This window comes from Lissotriton helveticus, chromosome 7, assembly GCF_964261635.1.
Source record: "Lissotriton helveticus chromosome 7, aLisHel1.1, whole genome shotgun sequence".
Classification (NCBI taxonomy): domain Eukaryota; kingdom Metazoa; phylum Chordata; class Amphibia; order Caudata; family Salamandridae; genus Lissotriton; species Lissotriton helveticus.
In genome coordinates this window covers 1,383,639,759-1,383,652,448 of record NC_136068.1, presented here as the reverse complement: position 1 = coordinate 1,383,652,448, position 12,690 = coordinate 1,383,639,759, and the positions used below count along the sequence as shown (strand labels likewise).

The 12,690-nt window shown below is 44.4% G+C and overlaps 1 protein-coding gene across 1 annotated transcript in view; it reads left to right on the top strand.

The window, feature by feature from the left end:
• METRNL (meteorin like, glial cell differentiation regulator) overlaps positions 1 to 12,482 on the top strand; it is a 28,403-nt gene extending 15,921 nt beyond the window's left edge. The window contains exons 3-4 of the mRNA XM_078654697.1: positions 9,352 to 9,411; positions 11,516 to 12,482. Of these exons, the coding sequence (XP_078510823.1) occupies positions 9,352 to 9,411; positions 11,516 to 11,832 (377 nt within the window). The 3' untranslated portion in view covers positions 11,833 to 12,482. The remainder of the gene's footprint in view (positions 1 to 9,351; positions 9,412 to 11,515) is intronic.
• The last annotated feature ends 208 nt before the right edge of the window (positions 12,483 to 12,690 follow it).

Genomic DNA, 12,690 nt, shown 5'->3' with positions numbered 1-12,690 from the left:
GAGCCCATGTTCATTCAGTCCTTGGCAACCCTGCTTCCCTGTGCCATTTCAGATGGTGGTTATATGTGCTGTTGATGTGCACGTTAGTGAGCTGCATTGAAAACACCCACCGTTCTTACAATGTTTATGGAAAGAAATCCCACGGTGTTCTAATGAGTGAATATAACTTCCTGCTTTCGTACATATTGAACCTGCAACCCATGGACAGCATTCTTGGGTATGGCTCGGAGTGGCTGGTTACAACAATTATAGTTCCCCTGAACCACCCTTGAAGCAGCTTCAAGGCGTTTCCCTGACTGGGAGATTCTGGATTGTTCATGGTCATGTAGTCTGAAATGGCTGAAGCAGGATCTACTGGTGTTACGTCGACTTCATACACCCATTACGTAACCAAAGTAGAAGGCACTTAAAGGGTTGTACAGCCGTCCCCGACATTCACCCTGTCGCTGTTGGTTGCTAGTGTGTATGCAGGGTTTGGTATCAATTTTTGACACTCGTGATATTAAGAAGGGTTATTACAGTAACTCCCATGGCAGTTCCTCGAATTTATGTCCGGTAGCCGCCTTTGGCAAGCAGACTTGCCATTCCTTCCACACATTTATTTATTGTCATTTTTAAAGCGCGGCGAATACCCGTAGGCGTCTCGGCGCTAGCTAAGGGCATAGGTCGACATCCAGGGAGGCCAACGGAACATACCTAACTATTGAACAAACAACCAGGTCTTAAGCTGCTTACGAAATATTAGCAGAGATGGACTAGTCCTGATATGAGAGGGTAGGGAATTCCAGAGTTTTGGGGCGGCAACCAAAAAGCGCCTATCGCCCCATGTGACTGTTCTGGTGCGTGGTACTACTAAATGATTGAGATGGATGGAGCGGAGAGAACGAGTTGGCATGTAGCGGGCAAGATTATGTTTGAGAAAGTGGGGGCCTTGATTGTTGAGTGCCTTGTAAACAATACACAGCGATTTGAACTTAATTCGACTGCAAATCGGGAGCCAATGAAGTTTCCTGATGGTGTTGGAAACAGGTGCAAACTTGGGAAGACCCGAAAGCAGCCGGGCTGCTGCGTTTTGAATTGACTGCATCTTGTTTGTCACTCGAGTTTGGGCATGTAGGAAGAGGGCGTTACAATAATCCAAGGCGGACAACACCAATGCACTGATCAGAGTTTTCCTGGCTGAATCCGGTAGAAAAGGTAGAATTTTCCTTATCATTTTGAGTTTCATGTGGGCCGTGGCAGCAATTTTGTTAGCATGTGCCATGAAATTAAGCCCCACATCGAAAGTGACGCCAAGATTCCTGACTTTAAGAGCTGGATTAGGAGGCGTTCCAAACGATGTTGGCCACCAGACAGATGACCAGCCAGGAGAAAGGTGACCGAAAATGACCACTTCAGTCTTTTCTGAATTAAGCTTAAGACAATTTGTGGCCATCCAGTCACCTATGGCTACCATCCCTCTTGTGAAACGTGTGGCCACCTCCTCACCATCCCCTTTAATGGCCAATACCAATTGGGTGTCGTCGGCATAGGAGGTTAGGCTCATCCCAAATGCTTTGATGACACTAGCAAGGTCCGACACATAGATATTAAACAGTGTCGGACTTAGGGATGAGCCTTGCGGAACCCCACAAGGCAGGGACACCTTAGAGGATTGGTATGGTCCTAGGGATACCGCCTGCGTTCTGTCAGCCAGGAACGATGCAAGTAGGTCCAGCGCAGTTTTCTGGACCCCCATCCGTCTGACACGGTCGGCCAAGATCTTATGGTCGACCGTGTCAAAGGCCGCAGAGAGGTCCAGCATGACCAGAACTGCTGTCCCCCCCTGATCCCGTATGGCTCTGATATCATCAGCCGCTTTTAGGAGGGCGGTTTCCGTGCCGTGGCATTTACGGAATCCGAACTGTGTGTTATCGAGTAGCTGATGTTGCTCTACAAAGTCCGAAAGCTGCTGATTCATAGCTTTTTCTACGACTTTGGCCAAAAACGGGAGACTGGCTATAGGCCGGTAGTTTTTTAAGTCGTCTTTGTTAAGGTTGACTTTTTTTAATAAGGGTTTAACCAGCGTATGTTTCAATGAGATGGGAAAAATCCCAGAGTTAAACATAGCATTACAGACCAAAGTAATGACCGGAATCAATGTGTCCATTACTGGGGCGAGAACTTTAAGCGGACAAGGGTCCAGTGCTGACCCTGTTTTAATCCTGGAGATAATAAACTTCGTCTGATCCATAGAGAGGTCGGCAAAGCGTGTCAACGATTTGTCCATCGGGGGAAGGGAGGGAGACCTATGACCGGTTTTAGTATTCAAGGCAAAAGCCTGATAAATGTCATTTACTTTCGTGAAAAAGTAATTGGATAGGGCGTCGCAAAGATGTTGTGAGGGGGGAGGTGAGAGATCCTGCGTGCTGCCGGAGAGGAGCTTAGTAATGTCAAATAACTCTTTACTTGAGTTTTTTGCCTTTTCAATTTGTTCGGCGTAATAAATTCTTTTTGCCTCTGCAATCATCTGTTTATAGCGAGCGAGTGATTCCTTGTATATTATTTTGCTCTCGGTATCGTACAGCTTTCGCCAGTGTCTTTCCCTATGTTTGTTGAGTTGTTTCTGCTTTTTTAATTCATCGGAGAACCACGGTGCACTGGGGGAAATTCGGTTCCGGGAAATGGTTTTTAAAGGAACTAACTGATGTGTGGCCTGACTAAGCCAATTATGGAACTGATTAGTCGCAAGGGTGGGGTCGTCTGACAACGAAGGCAGTGTTCTTTCCAGAAATATTTTCAGTTCCCCCTCGTTTAAGTCATTCCAAGCTTTCACCGACTTGGGAATATGGGCAAGGAGTCTAGTCTTAGAGCTGTCAGGAATAACTAACTTACTTAAAATGGCATGGTGATCCGTCCATGGCATGGGGAGGACAGCTGAAATGTGTAGCGTCTTAGTGTTGGTAAATATGCCATCCAATGTGTGTCCTGCCTCATGAGTTGGGGCGGAAACTAGTTGTTGCAGACCTAACGTTTCCATATCAGCTAGGAGACATGTTGTATCGACGTCACTGCCCGATTCGAGATGGAAATTAAAATCCCCTAGCACCGTAAAGGAGTCTTCAAGTGCAATGGATTCTAGTATTGACCCCAAACTAAGCAGGAAAGGGGCACGGGCTCCTGGTGGGCGATATATCAGCACACCTTTAAAATTGTAAAGGGCAGTGAACTTGATACTGAACATTATAGCTTCGCATGAGGTAGATGGTATCGGGGAAGTCCTGATCGGTAAATTATCTCTGGTGATAATAGCAAGCCCACCTCCCCGCTGGCCTATTCTATCCTGCCTATGTATCGTGTACCCGCTTGGGACCGCTATGACCATATCTGGGTCAGATGCACCATCCGTCCATGTTTCCGTAATGAATAATGCGTCCAGGTCACAATCTGTGATTAAATCCGCGATTTCCTGCCTATGTCTGCACATGGAGCGGGCATTAATGAGCGCTAAATGAAAAGTAGCAGCGGGAGAGGTCACATTAGTCAAAGTGTTAATCTTGGTATTAAGAATCGGTATCCTAGAGGCGCAGTGCGGGCAGATAAAAAGAAAGGGCGCATGACAGTGGGTACATGGATCATGTCTGTGACAACAGTTACTTCCTGGGGGACGAAGTGCTCTTAGGGATGAAGGCGCATAGACCAGTCTTGATATTTGGGCAGGGGGTGTGGCAAGAGGCACTGGCCTGGCACGGACGGGCACAGACGGGCTGGACTTTGGCGCGACTTCGGCGCGCATCCGGCGCGCCCGCTGCGCCAGCCCGCTGCGCCGTCTACTATTGGTGCACATTTATAGGCGGCTGAGGAGGGCAGGAGGCAGCCAGCGACTAGAGCGCTGCCCTGCCTTCCTCCAAGATGGCGGCCGTCTATCGCCCCAGCACCTGAATCGGCTGGGCGAGAGAGAACGGCGTGAGCAAGGCAGAGGTGAGCGCTAAGAGCGTTCGAGGAAGAGTACACAAGGTCCTGCACAATTTAAAAGTTAGTTTCAGCAATAAAACATTTTTTTCTAAAAACGTTCCACAATGTGCAAAATAGCAATGTGAGGTTTAAAAAGCGATCTGAATGTCAGCAGGTATATTTCAATGACCCCCAGCGTGACCAACACCCTTAGGTCGATGTGGTCTGACTAACCGGCGTTTTTATAATGTCCGGGAGGGCAGGAGGCAGCCAGCGACTAGAGCGCTGCCCTGCCTTCCTCCAAGATGGCGGCCGTCTATCGCCCCAGCACCTGAATCGGCTGGGCGAGAGAGAACGGCGTGAGCAAGGCAGAGGTGAGCGCTATGAGCGTTCGAGGAAGAGTACACAAGGTCCTGCACAATTTAAAAGTTAGTTTCAGCAATAAAACATTTTTTTCTAAAAACGTTCCACAATGTGCAAAATAGCAATGTGAGGTTTAAAAAGCGATCTGAATGTCAGCAGGTATATTTCAATGACCCCCAGCGTGACCAACACCCTTAGGTCGATGTGGTCTGACTAACCGGCGTTTTTATAATGTCCGGGAGGGCAGGAGGCAGCCAGCGACTAGAGCGCTGCCCTGCCTTCCTCCAAGATGGCGGCCGTCTATCGCCCCAGCACCTGAATCGGCTGGGCGAGAGAGAACGGCGTGAGCAAGGCAGAGGTGAGCGCTAAGAGCGTTCGAGGAAGAGTACACAAGGTCCTGCACAATTTAAAAGTTAGTTTCAGCAATAAAACATTTTTTTCTAAAAACGTTCCACAATGTGCAAAATAGCAATGTGAGGTTTAAAAAGCGATCTGAATGTCAGCAGGTATATTTCAATGACCCCCAGCGTGACCAACACCCTTAGGTCGATGTGGTCTGACTAACCGGCGTTTTTATAATGTCCGGGAGGGCAGGAGGCAGCCAGCGACTAGAGCGCTGCCCTGCCTTCCTCCAAGATGGCGGCCGTCTATCGCCCCAGCACCTGAATCGGCTGGGCGAGAGAGAACGGCGTGAGCAAGGCAGAGGTGAGCGCTATGAGCGTTCGAGGAAGAGTACACAAGGTCCTGCACAATTTAAAAGTTAGTTTCAGCAATAAAACATTTTTTTCTAAAAACGTTCCACAATGTGCAAAATAGCAATGTGAGGTTTAAAAAGCGATCTGAATGTCAGCAGGTATATTTCAATGACCCCCAGCGTGACCAACACCCTTAGGTCGGAACCATTGGAACTTAAAGTGCCACAAAGGACATAAAGTGCCACGAAGGGGCAGCTTTCTTTCAAGAATTCTGCAAACCAGTCTATATTTTCGGAGGGGCCTTTCGGACCACATGTCCAACCTTCTGCACAAGTCTGAGCTTCTGCCTTAAAAACAGAAAAAAAGTTTACATCTCGTGCCCCAGAAGTAGAGGGCGTTTTTGGCTTCCCTTTGGCGGGCTTGATGTCGGCGTTCCCAAAGAGCTAGAATGTAAGCAGTCTAAGATTCATCCTTCAGACTAGGCACAAAGTAAGTCCCAACAAAGTAGTTTCAGATTTGTGTCATTCAGGGAACCGCTTTACCTGGATTTTTCTCCCAAATCCCATGCTTGTAATATTATGGCCGATTTAAATAATATGTGAGTTTCTCACAGTAATTCACAGTTTGTTTATTCCCTTTAGCTATTTCTGAACTGCACTGTTAAAACTGATCAGATAACGTTTATAAAGTTCTAATTTAATGCTGTGACATAGGGGGATCTATACACCCTAATTAGAACATGAATGTTTCACTACAGTCTAAACCGGTTCCTTGATGGGATTTTGTTTAAATGTGTGCATTTAATGGAAGCAAGATATATACTAGTATAAGGCAAAACCCCTCCTGGTACTCTTAAGCTGTAGATTCTCTGTTCTTAAGAATATCCACTCGCATGCCAACAGTGCCTTGGACAGACTAGTACTCTCTATTTAGCCATATTTAGAACTGGACGCAGAAGTGTTCTAGAGGCAAATATAGGGAGGACACCGTTTTCCCCATCAAATGCAACATTTTCCCACTGCACGGTATCTAGTTGTGCTACAAAATGACTGAACGCTTAATGTCATGTGTGTGCTGGGCACCGACACCAATTAGGTCTTTTGCCCTGATTTGGAAGGGGTGGTCTGCCTAGAAGGATGCTGCTCATCGTGCTCCATTCTCTGTCCTGATTGCCATCCGTTTCTTGAGAGCTGTGCCACCATCTGGCTTGTGCCTCAGCTTGAGTGGCACATTCCTTCATGGGATCGCTGCACCCCCGAGCAGAGCCATCACTGACATCCCTTTGCTGCTGCATTTCTTGGCTTTGGTTTCGCGAGGGCTTGGAATGCCCAGCAATACTTGGAGTGATCAGAATCAGCCTATGTGTTTGCCTATGGGCGCTCTGCCATTGCATTCCTGCCTTCCTCACACTGTGGCTGAGCCCAGTGTGTGCGTGTGTCAGTATATCTATCAAAGAGGTGGGTCTACATAGCAGGCACAGGTGTATTTTCACCCCCAACCCAGTACAATGACATGTAGATTGCTTGTAGAAAGTGTGCCCAAGTTTTACGGTTCTGTAATTTGTTACTTGCATAACTTCCCGCAATTTTTTTTTTTTTTTGCAGAACCATAGCATTATCATTCATTCCTTACACACATCACCTTGTAAACCATGCTTTGTGTATGTAAATCATACAGTATATAAGTACCATCATGTGGTGACGAAGTCTCTTATTTGTGTTTATTCGTAAAGGACAAACCTAGGTTTGATATAGAGCAAAGTGTTGTACAGTGACGGGTGAAACTTGATTGTGTCAGTGACCGCTCAGGTTTGGGTACATGAGTAGTATGGGGTAGTGCATCAGGGAAAGAGTGTGAGTGCTAATAACATTCTAATTGTTTGGTGACTTGGTGAATATGGCAGGATGGAGCTCTTGGTTGCAGTTATGGAGGTGGATTGGCACTTGTTAACCATAGCCTGTTTCTGGAGGTGTAGGGTTGTTCCACATTCTTGGGGCATAGACTGAGAAGGCTGGCTCCAGTATCTTGTATTCTTTTTAGGCCTCGCCTCCCAGACTTAATGTCCTGACCACATGACATGTATGCATTCATGCTTACTGCACATTTTTTTGCCAATGCTTGTTTGTAGTTCTTGTCATGTCAGAGACTAGCATCTAGTGTGGTTGTTTACAACATCAATGCCCAGTATATGTGCCATGTAGGTGGAGATTTTGACAGGGTGGCCTTATGAGGTGTTGCTTGGTTTGGAGGTGATGCATATCGAACAGGGTTGGTTGTGGTGATCATTGAACTTCCTTGAAGGTGGTGTATCACACGTGAGATCTCTGTACTTTTGGAGTTATTGACGCTAGTAACAACATCGAAGATATTGAAAGTCCTAATAAAGTTGTCGAAGCGTTTTTTACAGTTGCGTCATGATCTATTATAAAGGCACTAGTGACCCTATAAGTGCAGCATCCATGCCTGATTTTGAGGATTCCTGAACGAGATAAACGTACAATCAATTTTCAAGAAATCCGTGTTGTGATCTGTTGATATCCTGAAAATATATCTTTGATCTGGCTCTGGTTGACTGTTGTATGACACCTTGATCTGTTGGGATTAATCAAGCTTGTGAACTCTGACACACCTGCACCACTACATTATAGCAAGAAATATGCTCAGGATACCCCGCTCTAATGTCAGGCTGGCTTTCACAGGATCACAGACATGCATGTGTTGAAATCTAACTTCAGATGATGGTCTTTCGGTGACTATAAACACCGTCTCTTCTGACCACTAAAGAGAGAAAGATTTTTATGGAACTTTAATTTTGATGCACCTTAGAAATGGTAAATTCTATGTGTTGCTGGTTCACAGTGCCAATAGGAGTTTGGTTGTGGTTGCAGACATGACACAGTCTCGGCAGCACGTCAGGTCCCTTGTCCAAGTTGTACAGGTGACAGTGTTGCATCAGTGCCCGTCATGTCCCAAAGGTGTGTTGAGTAATAGTTTGGGGCGGCAGCGGAACATCGTGTGCTGATTGATGCAGCTGTGTGCCCAATACCTGATGAAGCAGACAGGCCGGTCGGGCTGGAGTCCTGTAAGAGCATCAAGCACGCGCCATAGCTGCCCTAGGCAGTGTCTAACCTGTCATTGTGTTGGGGTGAGGCTGTGCTGTATTGTTAGTCTCAGATTGTTGACCTGGTTGAAGCAGGAGCTTAAAAAAATACAGTGGAGAGAAGAATGGCTTGTCAGCAGGAAAGAGTGAGGCAAAGGTTAATGTGTGGCTTCTGGACTCTAGAGGCAGTGGTGCTGTGGAAAAGCAGAAAGGTTTGGAGTGTTTTTTTCCGTTGGGTCGTTAGTTGCATTGTCAAGTGAGCTGTCAGGGTAGCCCATGGTAGGCGACCCCATATGATGATAAATGACTGAAGGTTATTTGTGCTTGGACTTTAGGCTAGTTAAATGACGTTTAGCTTGATCGAACATTTCTCCCTGCATTGTCCAGAAACACTTTTTTGTTCCTGGAATTTCAGGATTGTATTCACTGACTGCCTGCATTCCTGTCCCCAGTCACCAGGCTCCCATCGATGTGTTCTCCCATGCTTACACTTGCTGGCTAGTATTCACTGCACTCAACCATATGCTGCTGCCACCCTTTATTTATTCCAGTGCAATTTCATTCCACTGCACTGTTCTCCAACCTCCTCCTTCATCAGTGTCCTGCTGCCATTACCTTCCTCCTGCCTCTATTGTGCCCACCATCATCCATCCACTGCATCATCCAGTTTGATAACTTTGGTTGCAATGAAGCTGTTAAAAAAGAGAGACCTACTTATTGAGGCATGCTTGTCAAATCTCTGAATGTTTCTTCAATCTCTGGTCTTTTTCTCTGTCCGCAGTTGCACTGTGGCCTCTTTCCATCTACCTGTCCCTCTAGCTATAGTTCTCTGTTTCTCTGGTCTTTCTTTTCCTCTAGTCCTTTTCTTTTCCTTAGGTCTCTGCCTATTTTTGTTATTCTTGTCTGTCTCCGTCCATCCAATCTCTCCACTTTTGTTTCTTTCACTTTCTCTATAGTATCATATTTTTCTCTTGTTCTCTGTCCACAAAAAGTTACATATCATTAGGAGGGACAATTTGGTATCTGATTTCTGGGATTGCTGTGTTTGTTCATGAGTATATTTTTAAGGCTCATTAACTTTGCCAGCCCATAATCATGCCGTACCACACCACCGAGACACCTGCCATGTGCATACACTCCTTTAAGAGGTCTTCTTTTTCATACCCAATGTGTGGTTTTATAGAACTGTCTAGATTTAACAATTTCAATGTTAGCTTTGATTGTTGGTTTCTAAAACGTGTCCCCTCCGTCTTTTTTTAGCTCCTTGCCGCCCCTGTGGAGACACTGAGGTCCTTCTGGCGGTCTGCACTAGTGATTTTGGTAAGAGTTGCCTTTTTCTTTCTTTTTTCTCTTTATTTATATAAGTACTGTGACATGCATAATGGCAGTGGCCAGGATGGTCATGTCAGATGAATGTTGGTTGAACTTGAAGGGTTTGCTAGCTGAAAATCATAGTGTTTTCCATGTTTAACCGTACGAGCTATTGTGTTCAAAATACATCATTGTAATTTAGATGTATTAGATCAAACCAATAGAATTCCCCTTGAAGTGCAAAATTTAGACACAGACCATATTATTTTACCTATTCTTTTAAAAAAAGGATTATACTATCCATTTCAATTCCTCCCAGATGCAGAAAAGCCTTTAAACCATGAACAGATCTTTGTCCAGTGCCACTGAAGCCGTCCGATGACCTGTTGTGCACCCACCTTTATTAATTCCATTTGCCATCATTCACAAAGGACATGAACATTCCCGTTAAAAGTATAATTGTGGTTGAATATAGCTGGTGCACAAACATTTTTTGTTTGTGAATATTTGAAAATAAATATTTGCATTCTACAAACCCATCACTCCATACCATATTTTCTGTTAAATATTAAAAAATATCCATTTGCACTTATCAGAATCAGATCCAATTCATCCTTTCTTTTATTAAGGATCTTATTGGAAGAAGTAACTACGCTGGTACAGACTATGTTGCTTATGTCAGGCTCCATACTGTTTGTGATCGCACCGCTAACGTTGCTGAATTCTTCTATGCTATACCAAGGGGTTTCAGGCACAACCTAGACAAAAATATTATAGCAAAAGAGGTCTACAATTGAAACATTAAGATGGAAGCGAACATGTATGTGCCAAAAAGTAACCCCTGTCCCTCTTGACTCATGATAGTGGGGTCCCAACCACCTATAAGATTTTTAGATCTTCCAGAGATTTCGTGATATTATTGCCTTCCAACCATCAAAAAGGCAACCATCATGGTTTTCCTCTAAGGGAACCCCTCCTGCGAATGCAGGTAATGTGGCTCGTATACAGGATGAATCTCAGCCCAGTATCCATTCTCCTTCAAGCCAATGCTACTAGACCTCAATCTAAAACACCTACTGACATATAGACAAAAACTACTCCCATATAAAGGTGTTACCTCTGTCCAGGGACTCAGACCAAATCAATTTAACTCTTTGGTGTTCCAGGAAAATCTCCAAAGATCCCTTGTTTTATACTAAGATGCAATGTGATAGCGCATATGTAGAACTATTATATTGCAGATGAATTCCAGCTGGATTAACTGCAGTTTCCACTAGTATTAAAGAAGTAATGAATTGCTGGATGAGGAACTGTCACTTGATAAAATCAATATATTGCTGCTGGTGCACCACTCTAATTGCAGTTTCACATTTATTATTTCTTTATTACTTTGTGGTGTATTTGCTAGTTTACAATGTGATTAATATTTTTCAACAAAAAACAAGTGCCATGAAAATGTTTCTAAACTGAAGAAGCAATTTAAAGATTAGTAGCTAGGCTATTAGTGCCATCCTAAAAATATTTTTTTCTTCATATTGAGCCTTACGAGTTATTAGAGTGCACACCTTTCTATTTACAGAGAAAGGCCTTTCACTGGTATTTTGTGGTGGTTGCGTGAAGTGTTAACATTTCCTAATTAAGATTTGGAACACTAACCACTGAAGAAGGATGAGAGACATTTCAGGCATGGTCACTGGTTTAAATTCCTCCAAGGAGGGCAGTGATCGGGTGATTCTAGACAGTTCACTACTTCTACAATACATTGACAACCCTTTATCTGTTATGAAGACATTGTTGGTAGTTTGAGCAAAAGGCTGGTTGGTTGCCTTTTCCAAAGTTTGCACAGCAGTTTTTTATGCTTTACTTTACTTCTTACCCATATTTATTGGGCCTCAGAACATTATAAGGAGAGATGAGGTAGGGATAGTGTGCCTCTAGCAGACTATGCTGTAAAATTGTGGATGCCTACCTGTCACGTTTAAATCACGTGGAAATTTATAGATGATAGTTCATGTTCATTCTGAATCTTTCATACTCTGTAAAAGATAGATTACTTCAGTGAAGGAGTCTGCTATGGTGTCCATCATTAACTTGCTTCTTCATTTCTTTGCAGTTGTCCGAGGATCCATCAGCGAGGTCACAAATGAAGAAGAACAGCAAGAAAGCATTATCTATGTTAATGTGGACAAACTCTACAGACAAAAGACCAAAATCTTTAAGCCCACAAGTGCGAGCGGGAGCTGGGAGGGCCAGATTAGGACGCCACTGGAATGTGGGGTGAAGCCCGGGCAAGGGGAATTCCTCTTCACGGGACGTGTGCACTTTGGGGAGCCCAGATTGGGCTGTGCTCCACGGTACAATGACTTTCTGAGGATTTATAAAGAGGCAAAGGACAAGGGGTTGAACCCTTGTGAAGTTGTCACAGACTGAAGGTTGATCAGTTGATCATCATTGACTGACGATAATGCTCTGAGCTTGGACTGAACCACATCAAGGTGATGTGCAAAGCTCTGAACATAATGGGTGACGGAGAGCTGGCCTATTAAATTGGAGCCACAGAAATGTTCTTTACCATGAGTCATTACGCGGTACGAGCCCTGAAGGCTACTGAAGTGACCAAGACTGGAATCCGAAACGATCTGAAGTCTTACTGGACGAGAACTTAAGTTATTCGACTATTTTTATTTTTTAAAGAATCTTCAAGGTCTTAAAACGCAAAAGAAACACAATTCTGACTTTTTACGTTTTTAATACTAATGTCGAACTCTTTTAAAAAACGATGTAGCATCTGATATATTCTGTATAAATTGTTGCAAATGTGACGAGCACATTTTAAAATCAATTTTTAACATTGATGCTTTGTAAAAAGCTTGGTGTATGGTTGAAACTTGTTTCTTATGACAGAAATGTATGGAGCCAAACCTTATCTGTTTTTTCGTATCCCCTCCCAAGGATGTTCGATTGCAGCCTGCATTTTTTTTCTAATCTCCTCCCAATAATTTTCGGTTGCAGTCTGCAGTTTTTTCTTCAGACTGGCAAATTGTTTCCACTGCAGAGAAATAAAAGGTCCCTCGAGTTGACCCCCTGTCGTTGTGTTTCCTCTAATAGCTGCCTCCTGGTCTTGTGTGCATCAGTGTTTGGAGTGACACTCACTTCCGGCCTGTGGCTAGGCCCTGGGGTTTGTGGGAGGAAGTCTATTTATGGTGTCAATAAAACAGAAGTTACTAGTCAGAGCTGCTGACTAGGGACAGGAAAATTTTGCAATGTCGTTCGCATTCGGCCCTCGAA